General features: G+C 41.2%; 1 protein-coding gene across 1 annotated transcript in view; it reads left to right on the forward strand.

Annotated features, from left to right (window-relative positions):
* Positions 1-25379, forward strand: part of tjp1a (tight junction protein 1a) — an 85736-nt gene that overhangs the window by 47196 nt on the left and 13161 nt on the right. The window contains 16 exon segments of the mRNA XM_063881059.1: positions 9520-9576; positions 10570-10694; positions 10878-10980; positions 11176-11503; positions 11713-11816; positions 12454-12622; positions 12789-12921; positions 17570-17709; positions 18026-18134; positions 18291-18441; positions 20092-20200; positions 20319-20538; positions 21745-21929; positions 22214-22309; positions 23284-23310; positions 25215-25297. Of these exon segments, the coding sequence (XP_063737129.1) occupies positions 9520-9576; positions 10570-10694; positions 10878-10980; positions 11176-11503; positions 11713-11816; positions 12454-12622; positions 12789-12921; positions 17570-17709; positions 18026-18134; positions 18291-18441; positions 20092-20200; positions 20319-20538; positions 21745-21929; positions 22214-22309; positions 23284-23310; positions 25215-25297 (2139 nt within the window).

The raw sequence follows: 25379 nt of genomic DNA on the forward strand, positions 1-25379 counted from the left end.
CCAGTCCTCAGAAGGCTTGGGAATGCCGTTGAGTGGGCTCGGCCCCTTGTTTTATGGCACCATGTAATGGAGTCGCAGTTTCAGAGTTGCATAGTTTCAGAGATGTTTTGCAACTTGAGATGCGAAAGTCGTAATGTTTTTATTTCTGTGTCAAATATTCCAACTGCCTGCTCCAAGTTAATGTTTGAATATTCAAATGATGCTCCTATGACCACGATCATGTGTAGTGTTTGCAGTTCAACTGTGGCAGAGAGGAGCTTTTATTACGGGTGGTTGCTGCTAGTATCTTACTCTGGCCATCCTGTTTGGACCATGGAGAGACGGGCAGAGACCCCCGACTGAATCACCCCTTTGTTTAAAGTGTGTGTGGGAAGCATCATTTACAAACCCCAAGAATACCAATGTTTTGGTTTCACAATACGGACAACACGGGCACTCCTATAACCCTTTGAACCCTGTGCGGCTTATCTTCTGCTCTATAACAACTTGTTTTGCTCAATTGCTGTAGTGTAGTATGCTGCATTTACACATCTAGTTTCATGTCTCTTACCAACTGAACTGCAACGTAGAATGTCAATTAATGCTGATATACACATCATCAATGAACTGAAGCCGACCACGGGTGTTCCAGGGTCTAGGTGTACAGGGCTGCACACGTACCGTCTTCTTTAATTTGGTCAATTTCATTGTTAAATAAAGGCATTGAACACTTTTGAAAATAGACAGCAATTCTAATGGGGTATGGATATTTTTTGGTGAATCAAACAATCTTGAGATTCTGTAAAGCGTGCTAGTTCTCTTTGGAACAGCTCTTAGTGTTTTGACACTGTTTAACCTTTATCTGTTTCTTAAACTTTGCTGTGTTGGCTCTTTGAATTAAGGCAATTAGGCTTGAAAAGTCAATATGAATCAAATTATGAATTGGAATTAAAAAGTATGAATTGGATCATTAAATGTAACTATACTGGAACCATACGACTTTAAACTGATTGCTAGTTTCTGTACAGGACTTTGCACTATACTTCTGGTTCGATGCCAATAGATGTTGTAGCTAATCAGTTTAATTTGATAGTGTTCAATAAGGTTACATTCAGTAAGGAATGTTTGTATTTTAATAAGTTTTGTTCTGCCCCCACCTCAAACATACAAAAAAATTCTTGTGACAATTCTTTTTTTTTTCATCACGCTTTAAGCAACACTGCACTCCCATTTATGGACACATTTACTGAGATACATTCTGTGGAACTTCATTAGTAATCACTGTTAAGTCACTGCCAGACCATCAATCTTTTCACCTTTTCCTGTACACTCACTGAAACTTGTTAATGAGACATTTATTTAGTGTTTCCTGGCCTTGCTTTCCTTTTCAGAGAGACAGAAGAAGGGAAGAGGAGTCATAATAAACCACAGCGGGAGATTGAGGGAGGCTTGGGAGAGGTACTGTAAGGGAAAGAGCTGTGTGAGAGCGCTGGGCCTGTCTCCTTATCTGCACATTCCTGCAGAGAGTGTGTGTCATGGGAGGGGTTGGGTGGGAATACTGATAGTTGTATGTGTGGTGATTGGCTGAATCCTAGGGTTCCAGTGCTGGTTCTGGTTATCTTTCTCAATGCCTTGGCTCACAGTTTCTGTTTCCACAGACACAAAAACAAAGTGTAGTGTGTGTGAGTATGTTTTGTATATAAATATAGTCCCCCAGATAAAAAATATTAAAACAAAAGTGTGCTAAACTAACTTTGAACATTCCCTAGTACACCCTCCACCTCTTGCATGCACTGCTTAAAATCTGCCTACTATTAGAGAAGAGGTAAAAGTGCGATAAGATAAAAAATGCTGATGACAGTGGCCTTTGGAAAGTTAACTAACGGAAAGGATTGTGGAAAAGTTGAAAGTCAGAATCCCACCAGAAGTTCCCATCCTTTGACCTCAACCCTGGCCGTCTCTCCAGGCAGAGAACAATTAGTGTGGCTGAGCTCGGCTGACTTTGCTGCTGGGTGAGCTTTACATGAGATGCTAGCCTAGCCGTGCTAGCTGCTTGTTTGCTTCAGTGCACAGCAGAGAACAGCCCGCTGCACATGTGGCCAGTGAAAATCATCAGAGCCTGCACCTCACCTCGAGGCTCCAACGAAGCTTATTTTATAGAAGTGGAAATACGTTACCTCTATGCTCATGATTTCTGTGAATATTCAGTGTGTGCTCCCTAATATGCAGTTCCCTTAAATTAAATATGCTGACTCCTGGGTCAACCCTGTTTAAAAATGTAACTCAACAGAGCAGAACTATATGTCCCACACTTCTGGGAGGAAAAGCCCCTAAAATATGAGCATTACACACAGAAAATATATCTCATTATGCTATGAACAACCAAACACGAGCCAGATTTTCATTTTTAAAATCTGTAGGCCTGCATCTCTTTAATTCCTCAACATGTAAATGAATTGTTTGATGGAGTCTTTTTTTGAAACACAGGCAAAAACCTCCTTACAAAAGTGTCAATGGCATCCACAATGTTCCAATGGGACGAAGTATTTGCATCGTGTTGACCTGATTGTGTATCAGCTGCTCTCAAGAGTCTTCAGTTATATTTATACCTCAGAGATAAGTGGTGTGTGGGACTGGGTTTGGAATTCTTGCACCAGTTTGAAACCGCACAAAGGTGGTGATTTATACAAGAAAATAGAAGTCGCCAGTGGCAGATTTTAATTACAATCCAATGTTATTAAAGGTTTTGATAAAACCATTTAGGGATTCATCTTTCGATAATTTGGAAGGCAGTAAAACAGATGCATGTAAAAGACCCACGCTGTAGAAACAACACTCTGACAACACTGATTTCAACTCTGCATCCATCCATCCATCCATCCATCCATTCATCCATCCATCCATACGCTCATCCCTCCTTCTCTCTATTTCGCTCTTCCCCTCTGTCTGCCTTCATGAGACAGCAGCAGTCGACTTCAGAGGCAAGCATGGCTCAGATTAACGTTTTAATCTAAAAGCCTGGATTATGGGTTTTGTATTTTATTCCTACCCTCACTATTCCAGCAGTGTCTCTGTGTCAGATAGATTTCAGAGGTGTGTGAGTGTGACCGTGTGTGTGTGTCCTCTGTTATGTTGAGGAGAGTCCTAGTGGAGGGGTCTGCTATTTGAGACTAATTAACTGAAGCACATTTGAGCATGTCAGCACAACAGAACATCAGTGCTGAATGAAGCTCTGCATCATCATCATCATCTGCCCGTTGGCTACTGGCCCTCATCTGCACACCCATGTGTCCGCACACATGCAGCCGCCTCTCCTCCAATCAGCGCCTCTACCTGCCGCTAAAACAGATACTTTCAGCTGCTGGTGAATGCGTGTTAGAGCTGAGGGTGACAACAGACTTTTTAGTTGGGTTTGTGATTTCATGTGCACTTCAGAGGACGGCAGAGTACATGCTAATCTGAGACAGAATGTAAAAAGCTTACATCAGAGGCTTTATGCATTTGCATATGTTTGCTGTTGAGTGCATGCCCTCCAGAAAGAGCATGTGCGTGTGTCTCCAATTATGTGTTGTCTGAGTGAACTGCTGCCTCACTCTTTCCTTTGGGTCCGGCATTGAAGGGAGTAGTTACCGTGGATACAATTGCCCCAGTGACGGGGAGTGCTGCTTGTCTAAATGATGATCCTTTAATGTTAGTCCCAATTTTTCTCTTCATCTCTCAACTGTAGTGCATGCATTTACCCAGAATGCTGCAGCCCCTCTGCAGTACACCCTAATGACAGGCTGAGTGTATTTATTTGTTTGGTTGAGCGCTGAAATCCTACCTTTCTACAGAAAAGTATATGTAATTCAAGTTGTTCACATTTGTGGCTAGGATCTTGGTGCTTTTGAATAAACACACATTCTTTTGGAAGTTGTAAGATGAGGTGAGTACACTAGTAAGCATTTACAATAGTGTGCAGAGGGATTTATCTGGAAGCTGAAGCTATTTCCTGCAAACAGGAAGTGAGGGTTTTCCTGTGGGTGATGTGACTGCTCCTGCTTACATCCTGCCTCAGGCTATCAGGGAAGAGCAGGCACAATGACCTAAAGCTTTGTCAGGACCATACCTCATACTTGTCGTCCTCTAGACACTCTCTGCTGCTAGCCCCATTTCTCAAGAGTTTCTATCAGTACCTGACCGAGATCTAAGGACAATAAGGAGCTGTCCTCTCTCAATGACACACATGGCAGTCCTTACAAGTTCTTTCATCTGTCTTTCTTCACTTCTCCAACATTTCCATCCTGTGTTTTTGTCAAAAAACGACATCTTAGATGTTGTATTTTATCTGCCCACTGCGTGAAGCATTCCTGAGGTTCAGATGAAGGGAGGTGGTGAGTAATGGCCTGCTGGACAACCGTTTCATTTGATAAAGAGCTTGTATTATACTTCCTCCAAACCTCCTCTCAGCTCATGACCTTACCTTTAAGATGACCTGATAGTCTTCTGCTGTTTTTGTCGGTTTACTTCACAAGTTGATCAAGTTTATTCCACTAAATCAAACTGACCCAGGTCCAGTGTTAGTGGCTGAATGTTTAGGGATGCTTCTCAGCTCATTTAAATTGTTTACAGAATGGAGACAGTGCACAAACTCTTTAGATGTTTGAGGTGTGTAGCTGCTCAGTTTGTGCAGAGTCTGTAATGTGAATATGTTTGATGCCTACAGAGACTGTGTGTGAAGACTTGCATGCTAGGCCTAATCCTACTTATCATAGCTTTCTGCAGCAGGTTATTATTGTGCCATTGCATCATTAATTTGTCCAGTCTGTTCGTCTTTTTGTCCAAAGAACTGGATAGCAGATCTGCCTTTGAAGAGTCTGAGTGAGTGCTTATCTTCTGAGCTGGACTCTGTTCTGGTGGGCCAGGCAGAGCCATGCCTGGCTGTAGCCTGAACAAAGAGGCCCTGTAGTGTTGGACCACGGCTTGTGTGTGAGTGTGTGAGTGCGTGGACAAGTACACATGTGTGTTTGGGGGCTGCTCTTTGTTTCCCTGCCCTGGGCCTTTCTGGCCAGAACTCAACCCTGACTAATATGGATGTATAAATACACTATGCTGCCGTCACTTTGTGCAACATCAAGCGCACCATTGTTTCAAACAGATCTGTGACTTCAGCGATAAACAGCATCCTTTGTTCTAGTCGGTCCTTTTTATTATTTCTTTATTTCTGAAAAGTGAGAAACACTTCTGTTGATGTTTGTTTTGGCCTGCCATGTCCTGTGATCCTGCATGATATAAAATGTTCCCGTAACAGGAAAACTAATAGGATTTGACACTGAGCCACAGCTTTTGCACACAGAACATTTCTGTTTAATGAAGATGAGACCACAGAGGCCTCCCTCAGCCACACCACCTCTGAAATGGCTATTGGAGTTCATTTGTATAACTTATATTGTTTGTTTTTCTTCTCACATCTCACTTAAACTAAGCAAGCACTCCACCCTGCTTTTACCTCGACTCCATCAGCCAGCCTGTTAATCATCACTTCACATTGCAGTGATTAATTACTGTAATAATCTCGTCCGAGACGCGGAGCTGCAGTCCCAGTGGAATAAATGTGCCCGATATGTTCCATCTCCTTAACCATCATTGCTGTCACCAGTTTACATTCCACTTTTCAGAAACTGTGGCCATTATTATCTCTACGCACATACTGTACACACACCTCTACACACAACAAACAGCACTATCATTCTGGGAATAATGATTAATGTTGATGATGTACACTGTAGGATTACTGTTTCTTATTTAAGGGGCTATTTGGGTTGATACATTATTGTTACATAAAACAAACTCTGAAGCGTTCCAGCTTTGGAGGTTTATTATTATGGCAAAGATTGAAGTTTCAAATCATTTGGGTTTACTCTCTTTGAAAAATCTCCCAGCTTAAATAGCTAAATAGGAATTTAATTGTGGTCTCTTGTATATTTAATGACTCATAATTCCTCTTACGGTTACAGGCATGTCCACGCCTTGATGGCTCACACTCACATACTGGAAGCCATCCTTTGAAATATTTATGGTCAGTGTGTAATGGTCAGTGTGTGAAGGGGTGTACATGTATTTGTGTATATGTAACAGATGGAATGAGAAAAGGGAGCTGCGAATAAAAAGGAAAATGACATTCCACATGTCATCCTTTCAGTTTTCTGTACCCAGCTCATCGGTACTGTACATGTTGTATAAGCAGCCCACAGCCTCCTCCCCCTCCTCCCTTTCCCTCCCTATCAGTGCAGCCGTGGTTCAAGGACAAGGCCACCTGCCTGCCTGACCGCATGCATGGTCACATGACCCTCGCACTCTGTTGTTTCTCATGGTCCCCCCCCTCCCCTCCTCTGTTTGCCTGAACCGTTGGATAGATGGATGGATGGATGGATGAACGGACGGGTGGATACATCACAAAACACCGGAGGAATGGATGTGTTTGGGAATGTCGGGGGGAGCCGTGGTTAAATGGGTCAGGTCCTTTAACACAATGGTGGCATTACTGTGGGAGTCTTAGGGGCAGACAAGGGAGGGGGTGGAGGGAGAGAGAGGGGGAACACCCAAACCCTTTAACGCCAATTATGAACATAAATAACATCCACACAGAGCTGCCATGGAAATTAGGGTCAAAGGGTTAACTGTGTATTGAAGGGGTGCAGGCCAACCGAACTGCACGGGGGGAATGGGAAAGACTAGAGTTCATACACCAAAGTGAAAACCTCATTCAACATTTCTTTTAACTTGGAGACACATTCAGGTAGAGACCTCTTTAGAATACAGCAAAATAACTAAGTACAGCATGGGCAACAGCCTACCGGGCCAGACTGAAAAACCAAGCTGAGGTAAAACAGGGAAAGGGCCTGTGTTGGGCACTGTTTTGTTTAGGTACTGGTGGGAACATTAAATATGATCTAGGATTCCCAGCTGGAAGAACTAATGCTGTCTGGAGAGTTAAGATTAGTCAAGATCAAAAATGTGAGCCTGTTTTAACTTTAGTGGCTGGGCATCCATGCAAGTCACCACACTCCCTGCTGGAGTTAACTCAATAGTAAAAAAATATATATATAATAACAAATAACTCTTAACTTAAATGCGTATTCAAAATAATCACGTTTTCATTGTCAGAATTGCCTTTTTTATTTGATTAATCAATGAATAGTTTAAAAAAAAAATCTGAAGTTACACAAATGCAAGTATTTAGCAAAAAATCTACAGCATTGTGCCTGGCCTCGTCTAAAAGCACCAGACACACTCTGATCAACTGGCTCCTGCTCTGTGGGCTCAGCAGTCGACTTCCTTCGGAGTGTGAAGCTGCTGTGTTTAGGGAAGGGGATGACAGTAATGATCATGGTGATCTTGAAGATGATAGGTTAGATGGTTTGGGGATTAGCTGATGATTAAGGGGTGAGGGAGTGGAATTATCACAATGATAGGGTTGAGGGTGGACAGAGGGCTCGGTGTGTTATTTTATAAAGCTGATAATAAAGGTTGTTTTAAATTTGCACCCTGCCACGTGTGCGGGAGTTTATGTCTTTGCCTTCCTCTGCCACATTGGACTGTGCTCAGCACTCTGCCACAGACAGCTGTACCTCATCACTGCCTGCAGGCCAGCAGATACACACACACACAGACAGTCAGACACACACAGACAGTCAGACACACACACACACACACACACACACACACACACAGTCAGACACACACACACACACACAAAGTCAGACACACACACACACACAGTCAGACACACAGAAAGCAGTGTAGCTTCCCCAGCTGGAGGAAAGCAGAGGAAAGCTTTAATTTAAAGCTAGGGTTTAGGCACTCTTGGAGTAAAAAACTAAACAAAAACATTGTGACACAAATTGAGGAGTGTTTGTTTGATCTCATAGAAGTATAGTGTGTGAAACAGTGTGTGAGTGTGGAGTAAATTAAGATACAAAAATTCATACTACAAGAGGAAGCATGTATACAGCTCCGGAGAAAAATGAAGACACCACTCCACATTTTCTTAAATCTTTATCTCTACATATATGGCAGCCATTCCAGTGTTTGTTGAATTCCAACACAGAGAAAAATTGTCAGTAGTTTATAGAATACAGTAAAAAATAAATAATAATTTAACTCAAAGACATGTCTATAAATAATAAAACAAGAGAAAATGAGAATGCTGGAGTGGTCTCTTAATTTTTTCCGCAGCTGTAAATAAAAACCTGTATGATGTACTCGAACGACAGAGTGGAACCAAAGATGCCTCTCTAGCATTGGATTAATCCAGTGTGGCAGGTCAGAGGGGCAGCTAAATACCTGCTTTGCTTCAGATCTCTCGGATGACCCATCCAGAAGTAATATACAAAGGTTCAGTCAGTCTTTTGAACCTCAGTCAGTCTCTGCCGGCTGTTTACTCATGCTGCTGTCATAATCTTTGAACATGCAGACCTTTAGGACTCCGGGACTTAGTGGTGCAACAAAACATATAGTCTAGCTCGCTGGTCGCCAAACAACTCTGCCTTCTGAACCTGAACAGGATGCGGAGACATTTAAAAAATATGTTGTTTGCAGAATTTTTGGAGTCAATGACATTTTATTGAATATACAAGTGTGCATTTCACAATGGTTAAATATGCCTATTGCGGCCAAATCCCCATTTAAATTGGGCTGGCCAAGAGGCTAAGCCAAGCTTTCTGCTGTGAGGCGTTTTGATAAAATGTTTGTTTGTTTTGATCAAATATATAAACTCAAAAATACCTTTACCAGGACAAAAACGGTCCACAGAAAAAATGTCGGCCTCTGTCATTAAACCCCAGCAATGAGCCGGGTGACCTATTCAACCACACCCATGTGACAATAACCGGAAGTGCTCAACAAATACAAATAAAAGTGATACAAACAAATAACAATAACACAAATAATGAAGTCTGGCTAAATAGCATTTTGGCTCCTACAATGCCCTTGTTCAGGAGGTTGTTCTATATGGGAATAGAAACATTCACAATATCATCACTATTAAAAAGTCCTATAAAGCAGATCATTATTGGCTTCAATTTGAATTGGTTGGATCATGTACAAACCTTTTTTGTTAAAACATCTGAACAAGTCCCTAGCAAAAGCAGGCCAGCTGCTCTACCTTACATAGAGTTATTTTATGAAAAGCCCCATAATGTATTTCAAATATGTGTTGTGTTAACGCTAACATTTTTAGTACTGTAAGTGTGGTGCAATATTGCATTAAATAAGCCGGTATTTCTGATATGTGCCTCTCATGGATGTAATAACATGCCATTAGCCCATTCAAATATAATACAGTCCAAAACAACACTGCACTTACTTCTGCCTGGCAATTACCCCGGAGTGTTCTCAACCTTTCATGCTCGATGTCTCTGAGAACACATTACAAGCTTCTCAAAGACAGTATTTTTTTGCAGCATTATTGTAATACACTGAATCTGAATATACTGTAAATGTGTGCTTATAAGTCAGCCTGAAGATATTGACCCTTCCCTCTTGTCTGTTGTTTTGCAGAGTGCAGCGATGGAGGAAACGGTCATATGGGAACAGCACACAGTGACCCTTCACAGGGTAAGTGTTTACAACTATCTTTCCTCCTTTGTCGTCTTCAGTCTTTGTCTGTCCGGGCATCCCAATCCTACAGTATGTCTTTTAGATTTCTTTACTTTCCCCCCGGTGTCTCTCTACCCATACATTTCTCTCCTCTCTGTGCTGAGACGGCCAGCTGTAGCAGCAGGATGTGTGGTACTGAAACAATAGTCAAGGAACCCAGATGGCAGGAAACAAGGCTTAGGAAGACAGAAATCAGCACCCACATCCCTACTACTTCATCTCACTTCCTTCCTGTTGGCAACATAGTCTTCTCCTTAACACAACTCCAGGAAAAGAGGAGGATAATGGCTTCTGGCCGTGTGCTTTTGTCCTGTTAAAGTCACTTGTTGTCATGATAGATTGCCCTGGTCGTCTGATTATCCCCTCAATCGGCATCATCAGATTAACTAACACACTATTCAAATACATTTCCAACCAGGGGTAAGTGATATTATAAATATACTCTTTATTTTCTATCCTGTATATTCTGAATGTGATTGGAGACGGTAAACTGCAGCCAGCTGTTTGGATTGGATAGAGCACTTGTCTAGACGGGCCTGCTTGCTGTAATCTAATTGTTAGCGGCTTTATTGGGGCTGAAGGAGCAGCCCTGTGTGGCCTGCAGTTCTCCTGTGCTGTTGTGGTTGTAAGATCAACCATTTACATCACATGGCTCGCTCCCTTGGTGCTGGTGTTTGCCTAGGACAAAAACACTGCAGCCCTCAAAACCTCCCTGGAAGCGTCTTGGAGAACTTAAAAAAAAATCTTGCATAGACATAGCTCTGTTGTTTTCTTCAGTAAAGCTGCCAGGGCTTTAAACTCCATTCCATTATTTTACAGAGGTTTCACTGATAATGACCCTACAGAGAGCCCATTAGCCTGTTGTTTGTTTACAGCAAAGACTGGAATAGGGCCAAAGTATCTGCCAATAATGCTGTATCAGTGAGTGTGTATGTTTTTCTGTGTGTGTAGGCCCCAGGGTTTGGGTTTGGTATTGCCATCTCAGGTGGGCGAGACAACCCTCATTTCCAGAGTGGAGAGACCTCCATTGTGATTTCTGATGTGCTGAAAGGAGGTCCTGCTGAGGGACTGCTGCAGTAAGTTCCACAATTGTTATCAATATTTTTGGGGTTGTAGCTGCAATGCCAGTTTGAATTTAGGATTACATAAGGCAAGCTTCTATTAAATATTTCAGTTTTATTTTTGTAAATTGTAAATAACATCGATCTCTGCAGCTTTTCAGACATTGTTTGTTAACTAATTTGTTTTTACTGTTTCAGAGAGAATGATCGAGTGGTGATGGTCAATGCCGTCTCCATGGACAACGTGGAGCATGCCTACGCAGTACAGCAGCTCCGAAAGAGTGGGAAAAATGCAAAGATAGTAAGTTTCATAGTAGAAATATTTACCAAGCTTGATTTTGTGTCACTGTGTAAATCACAGCGACCTGGTGATTATAGAACGTGATTTGAATGTTATACGCAACTGACATTATCCTCTCCTCGCATCGACTTTGGATGTGATGGAGACGGTAAAAACTACCTCTTTAACACTTAAAATAATCCTGTCTATTCCAAGACCATTCGGCGGAAGAGGAAAGTGCAGATCCCTGTTTCCCGGCCAGGGGACAGGGAGACGATGTCAGAGCATGAAGAAGAAGACAGCGATGAGGAAGATGGCTATGAGCACCACAGTGGACATGGCAGCCAAAGTGCCTATGGAGGAGCGAGCGGAGGCACGGGCACTGGCAGGCGTCAGGATCGTGAGCGTAGCAGCAGCGGCAGGCGGGATCACAGTGCCTCGCGGGAGAGGAGCGTCTCACCGCGCTCTGACCGCCGATCACAAACCTCCTCTGCCCCAACCAGGCCTGCCAAGGTCACACTTGTCAAGTCCCGTAAGAATGAAGGTGAGCAACACAAAGTCCAACACATGAAGAGCTCCCTGTGCCTGCTGAGGATACAACAGGGTTTCTCAGCTCCAAGGGGTTCTCACAGGAAATGTCTGTCTTTGTTCTTGCTTGGTAATGTAAATTGTAATTTTATTAGCAGAGAAATATGTGATCAGTACATTTATGCGCCCCGTTAATATGACTTTTTTATCAACATTTACAAGTAGAATACGGACTGCGGTTGGCTAGCCACATCTTTGTGAAGGACATCTCTCCTGAGAGCCTGGCTGCCAGAGACGGAAACATCCAGGAGGGAGACGTTGTCCTTAAGGTGAGAAAACATGGAGTGCCTGCATGAATTAGCAGATGGTTTTAAAATCACCATAACGGAGACATTAATTAATTCAAATATTATTAGAAGAAAAATAAAAGATGATTGTGTAAAAAAATACCTCAAATAATGTCCTTAATTAAAGGAGTGGAGTGAAAGAGAAGAACGTATCAGGTTTTACCTCAAAACGTTCACTAGTCTGCTGCAGTATTCTGCCAGCTGCTGAAAGTGGGTCGCAGAGCAAGGTTACAGTTCATTAGTATGCAGGCTCTCCCAAACATTCTTTCATTCCTTTGGATTTCTATCAAATGAATTTGTGAGGAGCAAAAAAATCCTCCTCAACGGCATTCAAAATTCAATTAACTGTAGCAATCGTTCTGAAGAAAGGCAAAGATATTTTCAAGTTAAATTGTGATTGCTCTAACAAAGAACAAGAGAAACAAATGCAAGAATAAAGATAAAGAAGTTTGGCTATATACAATATATCTGATTCGATAATTCATAGTAATCTACCCAGACATCATTTTTGTCATTCCTCTGCCTTGTTCACACACCTTGGGGTCTACAGAACCCTTGTGCAGTGGAGATGAATTGTCCACTGAGTTCTCATGCCAACCCTCTCCTCTTCCTCCGGCAGATCAATGGAACCGTTACAGAGAACCTTTCACTAATAGATGCCAAGAAGCTGATTGAGAGGTCAAAGGGCAAGCTGAAGATGGTGGTGCAGAGAGACGATAGAGCCACGCTGCTCAACATTCCCGACCTTGATGACAGCATCCCATCAGGCAATAACTCCGACAGGGACGGTGAGACTTGTAGCAGTGCTGGATGCATCTAGCATTTTACAAATGAAGCCATGTCTGTTTGCACTTTAAAAGAAGTGAAAGAATGTGTTTTTCCTGTCATTAAAACTCTATATGGATTTGTGTTATTGATTTAAATGCAAATACAAATTTAATTTTAATTTCACAGACATTTCAGAAATACACTCGCTGACATCAGAGCATTCCAATCGATCGCACGGGCGAGGTCGATCACGTTCACCTGACAGGTCCGAGCCGTCAGACCTCCTCCGTCACTCACCTCGGCAGATCAGCAATGGCAGGTAGGTGTAGCACACACACACACACACACACACACACACACACACACACACACACACACACACACACACACACACACACACGCCTGACTGCAAATCAGGTGATGGGACACAGCTGTCACACATGCCACAGTCATACATCCATAACCCCACGACTCCCAACTCATACATAATTATAACACCTACGGGTTAGTGGGTGCTGAGTAAGTACCTTTCACCACTAATGCATAAATCAATAGATAAAGACATTGCATGCATAAACCATCGCACTCCTGCCGGAACCATCCCTGAGTTCCAATAGAGAGAGGAGGGACGACCCACCGCCTGCTGGTGGACTTGGGTCTTATTTTGAAAGTAAACGAGGTACTTCTGAGTATTTTCTTTACAGAGAATCACCTTCAAACTCTTGTGGTTGTCTTGAATCGTGCAATGCTAAGTTTGATTAATATTAAACTATATGAAGTCTTGTTGTAATTACTAATGCGAATGACCTTTACATTGTTGTTTAAAAGAGTCTATATTTAATAATGAAAGTACATTGATGCAAGGCCCTCTCATAGCTACATCCTGCATATACTGTACACATTATGTGCTGTTCATTCAGAGCATTTTAATGTCCATAACGTCTCTTTGTCTCCTCTTTTCTTACTGCCAGTTGGAGCTTCCAGTAAGTGTATTCTTCTCGTAGTTTAGTCGTGTCATAGGTCTTTGTAGCTGATGTAGATGTCATAGGAGTGCTAGAGGAAGTCATGCAAGTCACTGTAGATTCTCTCAGCTTGAGCATTGTATGCTAAGAAGGCAACTAACCTTGGCAAACATGGGAAAAGGGGAGGGATACAGGCTTGGAACTTTTTTCAGCTGACCCATGGCTGGAATGAGAAAAGACGGAGGTTGTTGTTGGTTTCTGATAATAGTAAATGTTTGATTCTGTGAAACAGTGGGTTCTATTAGACCAGGGGCCCAAATCCCTGCAGCCTTTAAAGGTCCCCTATTATGCAAAATGCACTTTTTGATGCCTTTTATACATAAATATGTGTCCTTGGTGTGTAAGGAGACTCACAAGGTGTCAGAAAATACAACCCTCTCTCTTTTCATCTTTACCCACATCTTTAAAAAACGGGGGTACAAACGAGCTGATCCAGATTTGCTTTCCTTATGATATAATAAGTAAAATGTGGGCTGGCTCCTGGCAAAGTCCCGCCCACGTGACACGTCCCAACCTATCGTCCGCAATATACAGTCGGCGAGCTGAACGCCTGCTGCACCTCTGTGTGTCTGTGTATTCAGCGGGATGTCTGAAGGAGGGACTTAGTTGTTGTTTATATAATAGACATAATGGCGTTTATATAGCGGTAAACAATGAAGAAATAACATGTCAAGCTATGTGCTCTATCAGAAACAATGCGCGACGTGTGTCAGTTTCTCCGTTAGAAACTTCTCTCTTCAGACAGACAACTGCATGCGCTCCAAAGGGGCATGGCCAGCTTCAGCTCAGCTCGAATTTAAAGCGACAGTCACAGAATCAGCACTTCAGGAACAGGGCTGAAAAAGAGGGGGGTGAGCCATGCTACAATGGGTGATCTGTTTGGTATTTTGAGCAAAACACTTCACAGACTAGTTTTGTATAGATATTGCCCTACAATATATTCTTCAAATATAGCATAATCGGGGACCTTTAAACACTAGTCCTGAGTTGAACCGTCTGAGTCTCTTACAACCAGACCTCCATTTTATCATGTTGAGCTTGAGTTGAGGACACAGCAGGCTTTCTCCCAAAACATGTGCTTTAGATCAAAACTTTTCTACCCAGTATTTTTGAATGTTCAAACTCATTGCTTATCAAATAGTGGCTTCAAGTCTGGGGTGTTGATGAGACCAAGGTCTGACCAAGTGAGATATGGGTGCCAAACATGCTGCTAGTAACAAATGATCTTTGTGAAGGCCGAAGTGCTTCATTAGAACGAGTATACAAAAGTAACATTTAGCTGAAACCTGTAGCCTTATTCACATATTTCTTGTTTTGCAGGGACCCACCCATAGCTGCTGTGATGTTTGTTAACTACTCTGCTGCTAGTTTACTCCTCTAGCTTACTAGTTGCTTAAATAACATACAGCTAGATTAACCTCCAGTACTGCCATTTCCTTAGACATCTCCTTGTGTCAGAGTGTGTAACCTTGCTTGTTTTAATGCAGGTTGAGGGCAGGGTCACTGTTGAACAGATTCCTTCCAATGTAAGTGAATGCATTGCCCAGGCCAGTGTGTGTTTGCTGTTTATCACTGTGATACTTCTCCTGCTCTTTCCCTGACCTCTTTTATATTTGTGCACCGCATCTCCTGTTTGTTCAGAAGCACTCAAATCAAATATCACGTCATTTTATTTGTGTATACTACGGCACACTTTGTATGACTGGTTTATCTGGTGAGCACGTGAGCAGTCAGAGGAGGAGTTACACCTGCTTCTCATGTGTTTGAAAAAGTTACTGAGGGAATAACAGTCTGAAACCCACAGCCCTGTGATGTCGGGGATGTTTTCATTATCTCCCAGTTTAGGAGGGGGATTTGACATACTTCCCACAGTGCTTTGCCCCAAGCCAGATGGTTCGCTTAACCTGATTGGCTGTAGGGCTTAGGGGCATAGGACGCTGTTGTATTTTTTTTGAGTACAATATATTATCAAAAAACGCCCTTCTCTCACAGTGTCTCTTAGCGAGCATGAGTGTACATTGCACATAGGCTCTTTCTTGCCTTTAAGGAATTTAATTCACTTATTTAGCACCATGGTTCAACTAACCGACAAGTATATGTGAGTAATTTCGCTTTATATTTTATTTTTCTCTTACTAATGATGTGTAATGTTGTTGTAATGTTAGTTTTTTAACACTTCTAAAGACCACATCTTGCTTAAATCTTTATCTCTACATGTATGGCAGCCATTCCAGTGTCTGTTGAATTCCACCACAGAGAGACTTGTCAGTAGTTTATAGAATACAACAAAATAAAATAATGATAATAATTAAACTCAAAGACATACCTACAAATAATAAAACAACAGAAATTATAATGCTGAAGTTGTCTCTTATTTTTTTCCGGGGCTGTATATTTCGGAGCCTGTTGACCGTTATGGGGTGTGGAGATTGTGGCGTTGCAGGACCGTACTTTGCATAGGTTGATGTCCATGCAGCCACATGTCTCCTGCTCCTTCACTTGTTCTGTCCTTCGCTTCCCTTGCTTGCTCTTGCCTTTACCCGCACTTTAAGAATGTGTAAAGGAGGGGATTGAACAAAGGCTTCTGTCAAATGGCGTTTGTCAGTGTGAACCCTTATTTAGCGTCCTTCTGCAGCAAAGAACAACAGATTGAGGCCACAACACACTCCCTCACTCCTCTCCCTCTTTCTGTCCCTTGCTCTGTTGTCCCTTTTTCTTCCCCCTCTCACACACTCTTTTTCATTCATCCTTCACAAACACACACTCTGTGTTTCTCTCTATCTCTGCGATTACAATTCTGTCATTTTTCCCAGCGCTGCGTCTCTCCTTTGCCCTTTTCTCCACACAAAAACTTCCATAGAGAACTCTCTGATGCCGAGTCTGCTGACATTTGATTGCACGGATCAATTTAATGTGTGAAACTGATTTGTAGTGAGAGAACTCGGGTACCTAGAAAAGTGAGAAAATAGAGTGATTAATTTCACATATTTAAACCTGAGGGTCATTCTGTGTAAAACATCTACATGTACTGTTTCTGACTTTTACTGATTCATTAAGGGTGACTTGGCTGCACTGTGAACTTTCCTACAGTGTATATTTTCACACTGTATGAGCAAGAGTGGGAGAATGGGAGAAGTTGCTTAGTCTGAGGCGGTGGCACAGCCTGCACCTTAACATTCTTCCACAAAAGCTCCTAAATGCAGCTCAAGTACTGTGCCAGCAGGCAGTCATGTGACCAGAATGGAATTCAACCATTGTTTTAAGCAGCAGAGCCCTTTCTTCTCCAATAGACTTAGCCTGCAAGACTCTCTCTTGCTCTCTCTCACACACACACATACACACACTTTCCCCTTGTTTATTTTATCCAGGTTAAACAGGAACTTGGACATAAAAAGTATCCTTACTCAAGAGTTTATGTTGGAAGACTGGGTTTAATCTTTCTGTCTCGGCCTGTGTGCTTTTCTTGGAATGGTTAATAAAAAGGGAATTTACATCAATCTTCCAGAAAAATGTTCCTTTTTAGATATTAAAACCTTTTATAAACCCTGTCTGCTCATACTCAGTTTCTGGTTGTGAATGTACTTTGCCATTGACATCCCGCTATGATCAAACAATTAAAGACAAAGCCGGTGAGCAATTTACCTAGCCTTTTTCACAGAGCGACACATCCTTCTTTTAATAGCTCATTGTCTTCACATTCAAATTCTGGTCTACATGCTCTTTCACGTCGTGTTATTTCCTTTTAGCTTTGTGTCTGTATTTTCCTGGTGATGTCAGCACAGGAACAAACTATATGAACACAAAAACAAGATCATTCTTACACCCACTGAAATCTGCAAAGAAGTTGCAGGCATTTGAGGAATGAATTAATGGAAACAGTTTTTGTTTACAGCATTGACAGTCCTATAGTACTGCATTTTAAATAGTTATTTTTGTCTTTTTCAGCCATCGGAGTCGAGATGAGGATCGCGTCTCCAAACCAGGGTCCATGTCCACACCTGTCAAAAGCTCTGATGATGGCGTCTTGTCTCAGGCCAGCGACCAGGCCAGCTCCAGAGATGACAAACTGTTACCTCCGTTGCCTGGTACAGAAACCTCTGCCCCCCAGCTCTCACTTTTAGGGATTAGTGTTGTTGCTGTTCTCAGCTTTCACCACCTTTCTATGTTTTGACACCTCATTGGGCTCTACTTTTATTTATTGTCCTTGCGCAACACAGGGTTACGCCACAAATTCTGTTGTGGAATTTGTTTACGGATTGAGCTTGATTCTTTCAGTTCAGCAATTGGTTTCAACGTCACCCAGTACTTGGATACCAATTTTACTTTAAAAGTGTGTTAAAACTGATGCTGTTCTGCTAAGCGTGCAGGACTAAATACTTACTCTATTTGTATTTGTTGCAGAACCAAAGCCAGTTTATGCACAGCCTGGTCAGCCTGACGTTGACCTGCCTGTCAGCCCCTCTGACGCCGCCCCCGTACCCAGCGCTGTTCATGATGAGAGCATCCTCAGGTAAACGTCCCAGATGCTCTCAGTATAGTTTTTGACTTGAGATGATCTATTGAAATTTGGTCAAGATATTCTGATTTTGTAAACTTTTTTCAATTGACCACTGTCTATTTAATTCAGGGTTTGCTAACCTTTCTAATTCTATGTGTTGTACTGCAGGCCGAGTATGAAACTGGTGAAGTTCAAGAAGGGAGAGAGTGTTGGTCTGCGGTTAGCAGGAGGGAACGACGTGGGAATTTTTGTGGCAGGTGTTTTGGAGGACAGTCCTGCGGCCAAGGAGGGGCTGGAGGAGGGAGACCAGATTCTCAGGGTACGCTAAACTACATCACTCAAACAAAACAGCTGTTTGTCTTCTCAAGTAACATGTAAACAGATTTTCTGTTTTGAGTAATAAAATCTGAATTAATTTAATTCAACTTGATTTTTACAGCTGAAGTGAAAAATGTATAAAAAATTCTGTAAAAGCTATCCTTTAATTTCATCTGTCAAAGCTCTCTAATATAAACTAAAAACTCTTCCGCCTAAACTGTCATTTATCAAATATATCAGCCTTAGTCAAATAAATTGACAGTGGTCGGGTAATAGGAAAGAAACCTGCTGCTACACACATATTATACAGCAACCATGGATCTGTAATTTCCTCTTTAATCAGAATTCCCTCAATAACTTCTACATTTTGTGCACAAGTTAACAAAGTAAAGTCTAAAATTCACACGCAGATATAAAGCTTAACTGTGGCTAAAGAAGAACGCCATGTCTCAGGCAGGGTTTTCTTTAGAAACTTTTACCTTTTTCATTATTTTATTCCATTTCTCATGTGTGAGTAGGAAGAACATCTGGTGTTATTGTCAGATTAGATGAGCAGTAGCAGCCCACACTAACTTAGCTGATCAGTGGTGAAGCTATGGTATCCCATGGCCACAATTGTTGTATTTCTGTGTAAAGAGATCTTGGGAATGTATTCGTCAGTCCATGAGTCATTCCAGGCTGTGCCTTGTGTCAAAACTCCCCTTGTTTTCAATGTGAAGACACAATAGAGGTCGTTCTTGCACTCTGACCTCGGAACAGTTGATTTTCTGTTTCACTGAACACTAGAGTAACATTGTTGATGCGATGATGGAAACTTCTTGATGTCAGAGTTGGATCCATTCTGACATGTTTGTACAACAGCCCAGCGTTTCACCTACTTTGTTTAATGCTGTGAGGCTCTGTAGTGTAGTGCACTGCGCAGCTGAGGCTGTTTACGTAGCTACACGTCAACAACATTTAAGGACTGCTTTATTCCTACAGACGAAGCAGTTTGTTCCTGTATCTCCTCCTTCTCTCAATGAGTGAATCTTGTGTTCCTTTGATTCTGTGCCTGTGTGTGCGTTCTCTGCACTGTACAAACACACATTAGAGACTTCCAGGACATTGTTTTCCATCTTTAGATGGTTTCCCTTTGGTCACGCTGTGTTGGTGGAGATAAAGACGTCAAGCCCTTCTGTTTCTGGGAAGGATAAAGGTGTCTTTCTGAGGTTCAGTGATTCAGTCCATGTGTTTCTGGTTCCCCTGCTGACCTTCAAGCAGAGTCAACAAACAGCAGTTATTGTGTTTGGGACAGCAGCAGGAGGTGAGGAGGAGGCTGCTCCCTTGTAGAGGGAATACATCAGCCTGCTTCTGTCGGGAAAAAAACGCCTTTCCTTTGCTATGTTCCTTTTCTGTGAGAAATCAAATAAGTATTCACTGCTAGTTTATTTTTTGGCAACTAATTAAAAAAAGAAATGTGTTCAACAAGAGGGGAGAATGCTATCATTTAGTAGCTTTCTACCATTTTAAGCGTTTTACAGTTAAAAAGAACTTGGTAGGCAATAACAGGAGAGTAGGATTTTTAAAATTGTCTTTTTTGTATGATGGTCCATTAGTCCTTGGATTGAACTGCCAGTTGATATCTTGTACGTCTTCTATTATGCATCTGAAGGTGAACAATGTGGACTTTGCTAACATAATCCGTGAGGAGGCTGTGCTGTTTCTGCTGGATCTCCCTAAAGGAGAGGAAGTTACTATATTGGCCCAGAAGAAGAAGGATGGTGAGTGACCACAGTATAAAGTACATTGATAGTTATGGAAAGCATCATCAGACACCGGAATCAGAACATTTATGAGGTGGATTTAATTATCTGTTATCATTTTCTGCTCTCTCTTCAGTGTATCGCAGGATAGTGGAATCAGACGTGGGTGACTCCTTCTACATTCGGACACATTTTGAATATGAAAAAGAGTCACCGTACGGGCTGAGCTTCAACAAGGGCGAGGTGTTCCGTGTAGTAGATACTCTCTACAACGGCAAACTAGGCTCCTGGCTCGCTATCCGTATTGGCAAGAACCATCAGGAAGTGGAAAGGGGAATCATCCCCAACAAGAACAGGTAAAATAAGCTTTAGGTCACACCTTTAAATCCTGTAGAGCATGTCCTGGCACTTTACGAATGGGCAAGGGTGGAGCAAAGGAATAGATCTAAGAGCAGCAAAGAATTTAATAGCACATGTGTTTTATCTACTATATTTTACACATTAATCATGATTTCCACAACATATTATTTGTGTTTCCATGTAAGAAACAGCTTTAGTTATGTCATTGTCTGTTATAAAGTGGAAGTGTTTGAAAGCTGGGCATATTGAACACATCCTGTATGTCAGGTTAATGCTTTGACAAGGAATACTGTGTGAAGTTTGTGAAGAATTTCTGTGTGTCTGAGGATCTGTAGTATAGATGATGATCCCGCCAACAGCAGTGTTATCTCGGCCTGTCTCCACAGCCTTCAGCAGCCGCTCACAGTGTTTACACACAGATTCCTCAAAGTCCTGCCGACAGGAAAGACATAGCTTTCCACATGGTGCAGGCTTTTATATCACATACAATAAGCGTGGTGACATATATCTCAGCTTTTCAGCCAAGAAAAGTTTGCCTCCTGGATATTCTTAAAAAAAAGAACAACCTTAAAATAACACCAAGAACTCAAAAATATTCTTTTAAATCATGCAACAGAGGAAGCTCAATAATATTCAAATCGAATAAACATTATTTATTCTCCACATTCGCCAATGTGTCAGGTCAGAATTATCACTGCAGTCATGCCTGATTATGTTAAATATGTACCAACGTGTATTGGAGCAACTCTGAATTGTGTGAAAAACACTTATCTATGTTAACATCTTGTGACGATAACCGATGCAAAGTTGTGAGTTTCCTGACATCATAATGCTGATCCTGTCATTCTGCTATTCACAGAAATATCATTAAGTTGTGTGATATTCTAGCTCTCTGTGATGGGACTATAGAGCTATAGATTATATTGTACTAGCTCTCAAGACACAATATAAATCAGCCTAAATATATAATGGCTTTTTAGAACGTTGTCAGCATTTGTTGGATAAATAATGGCAACTACTCAATAATCAGTTTGACAACCATTAACAATGCAGTGCTGTACAATGTTTTTTTTATTGGCATTGTCTTGTTTCTTTCTGTCTAAACAGTAGTCAGCCGAGTGGTGAAATAAGAGGCCTTTATGGCAGTTTTAACTGAGGTTCACAGCTGATTAATACACCGTGTTCATCATCTCTCTGTCCAGAGCTGAGCAGCTGTCCAGTGTGCAGTACACCCTCCCCAAAACACCGGGAGGTGACAGAGCCGACTTCTGGAGATTCAGAGGACTGCGAAGCTCCAAAAGGAACTTGCGGAAGAGCAGGGAGGACCTGTCCGCCCAGCCCGTCCAGACCAAGTTCCCTGCCTACGAGAGGGTGGTGCTGAGGGAAGGTAAGAGTACATCAGGGAAGACTTTAAGGGCAATCAACTCCCAAATATATTTATACTTTAATTTAGCGAGAATTTCCAAAGTAGTTTAGCAAATTCAACCTAGCTTCGACTTTTAGAGCCCTTTAACAAACCAACGTCGATAATCATATTTGTTTATGCTTGGCATTGCAAAGTTACTCATTTGAACAATACTGATTGAGATGTTGTCATGTGGTCAAAATGTATCATCTGATGATGTATTGTGCCTGTGAGTGTTAATATGATGCTGATTTGCTTTTGTGCAGCTGGGTTCCTGAGGCCTGTGGTCCTCTTTGGGCCGATCGCAGACGTGGCCAGAGAGAAACTGGCCAGGGAGGAGCCAGACATCTTTGAACTAGCAAGTAAGTGATAAAGTACACATCACCGTCTCTTCCATGTGTTGAAAAGGATCCCACTTGTGTCTGGCACAGATAGGATACCTCACTCTTAGTGTACATATCACACATGCTGGATGCTGTGTAACTTCTCAGCATCCAGGAAATACTCAAAGTAGCAGTCAGCATCTGATGAATATGCACCCCACATTTTCAATATCAAACTGAGGTGTACACATCTCTGAACAAACCAATGAAGTCTGGGAGATTCCAAACATCAGAATAAGTAATAATGAGTCATTATAAACTGAACAATTGTAGGTGAACAAATACAGGAACAACAACATTCTGTTGACAGTTGACTTATCGATAAGTCATTCACCATAAAAAAAAAAGTTCTTGGTTGAATAAGACTAAGAGGGGCCAGCACTAGTTATAAACGTTACATTTTGGTTGTTTTTTGCCCCATTTAGTCTTTATTTTCTTATGTGGACTACTGTTGGCTGTTATTATATATACTACAAGTCATGCTTCTTTTTTTTAAAGATGGCAATCTGCTTTACTCCAGGGTATTGCGACAAATACTACTACTACTACATATTCCTTATTTATTTTAGTAGGTCAGGTTAGTCAGGTTGTGTCCTGTTATTTAAAACGTCTCTCTTCCTTTATCTCTGTTTATTTTACACACTCTTCTACATGCCACACACAGCTGCACACACTTTCTCCTCTCAGTCCTCTTCCACTGCCTCTTACTTCATGAAATTGCAACCCTCTTTAATGTGTGGTATTTATTTTGACACTCGGTATTGAATTTCAATTACTTTAAGTGCACTGCCGCACAAAGCAGTGCGAGTACACACACACACACACACACACACACACACACACACACACACACACACACACACACACACACACACACACAAACAGAGTATTTCCATTCATTGATGTGTATTCCCGCAACTCCAGTGATGTGTGTAACTGTATTTTCTTTTCAGAATCACAACAACAACAAGGAGGGGAAAGTATGTCACCTAGTGCATCAACTTTTGTTTGTTTTATTGATTTAGTGAATGAGAGATAATCTGGTGTTTGGTGGCTAGCTAGAAAGGCCTATAGATGTTTAAACAACGAGCATGGGGGAATAACACTTGATTAAAAAAAGTCACATTTATCCACTTTAATTGGTTATAACATTTAATTTTAGTATATCAGAATGATTATAAAGTAAATTGCTGACCTGACACTGAATATATGCAATATCATCATTTCATATAATATTCTTGGTGGGAAAAAAAAACAGAATTAATATTCCACAGAAAAATGTAGTGCTAAATAAAAATACATCTATTAAAGATTTGAGCTCAGCAGCAGCAGCAGCAGCATGGATCACCTTTTGCACTTCCTTACACACTTACACAGATTCTACTTTACATTTGAAACATGTTTACTGTTAACAATGCATTTCTGTTTTACATTTTACACTTTTGCCCAAATTTAAGTCTCTAAGGAGCTGCTTGTCTGTGTGATAGTGCATGTTAAAGGGATTACAGTATCCTATAGACACAGCAGTCATTTTAAAGTTAAATCAGTGTTATTCCCCTCTTAATGGCATCATGTAGGGAGACAACAACAACAACAACAAGGCAGCATGTAGAGCTGTACGTTTAATTTGCAATAAAACCAGAGATGTGTGTTTTAGCTTTTTAACGGAATCATAACAAAATCATCAAATAATGCAAATTTGACTCAAAATGTTGTGTTTATTTGTAGTTCCAAATGTGTTTACCTATTTTCATTATTTTTATACTAATTATTTGCCTGTAAAACACTACATGCAATTACACATCATACAGTATTTATAAAATAAATAAGTATCTCAGCAGTCGGATAAAAATATAACGTCTGTTTAGGAGTTTATATCCTAAAAAGGGTGTCACTACACTATGCATTCAGACACATGATCCATACAGGAAATATATTGGATATGAAGTCAATGCACATGCTGGATAAAAAAATTACACTCCAGACTGCAATCAAACTAGCACCTTAATGCTAATCTACAAATGCATATTTTACAAAGCTGACAGGGGCGTGTTTGTGTGCATTACTATACATGTTTTACAAAGCGACGATGGCATCAAAACCCTTGAGTGTAAATGGAAAGACGTCATTGTATTTCCTAAAATATAGTCTTTCACATGTTGTGTATACTCAGAAATTAAATCCCAACACACATTTTTTTTGCATAGCTGTATCGCTTCTTTACTTGTTGCATGGATGGATTTATCTGCCCTCCCTATAATGTTTAAATCAGTTTCAGATCATAGATTGTGTTAGAAAGTAGAGATGTATTCTAGCCTGTGATGTGTTATTATTATTATTCTTATTATTATACTACACCCTGTTGATATATCTACCTTCTTTTGAACCTGTGTTTGTAGGCAGGAAACCATTGCTTATCTTTTTGTGAATCATAAACCCCTCTACACATCCTTGCCTAAATCCCTGAGGCTTACAATGACAGTGTATTCTCATTAATCCTGAAATGACCCTCATGCTCTCGTATGTGCATATTTCATGTCAGTGTTTCTCACATAACGAAGTTACGGAACTATCATTTTCATGCAGTTTCACGCACACATTCATTAAACACTGAATTTAATTCCCCCAAACCTAACCAAAGTACAGAATGACTATTGCATGAATTGGCTGCTCTCCTCATTTTTTCTTCACTATCTAGCTTTTTTCACACACGTACACTTGTCCTCTCCCATACGGAGATTTTGATTGTGTTTTTGACGGCTCTATTTATGGGAGTAGACAACTGCACGCTACGAGGATGTCTAATTGGGGCACAGCTTGGTTTTATTGTTGTTTTCTGTTGTGTTGATATGATGCAGTAACTCTGTCCATTTGTCTTCCATAGAGAGTGAACCCAGGGATGCAGGAACCGACCAGAAAAACTCCGGCATCATCCGCCTGCACACTATTAAACAGATCATTGACCGGGTGAGAAACTACATATGCACAAACATTTAGATATGCAGATGTAGATACATAAACATCTTTTGACAGATTTGTTATGGTAATG

This window comes from Eleginops maclovinus, chromosome 4 (genome assembly GCF_036324505.1).
Source record: "Eleginops maclovinus isolate JMC-PN-2008 ecotype Puerto Natales chromosome 4, JC_Emac_rtc_rv5, whole genome shotgun sequence".
Classification (NCBI taxonomy): Eukaryota; Metazoa; Chordata; class Actinopteri; order Perciformes; family Eleginopidae; genus Eleginops; species Eleginops maclovinus.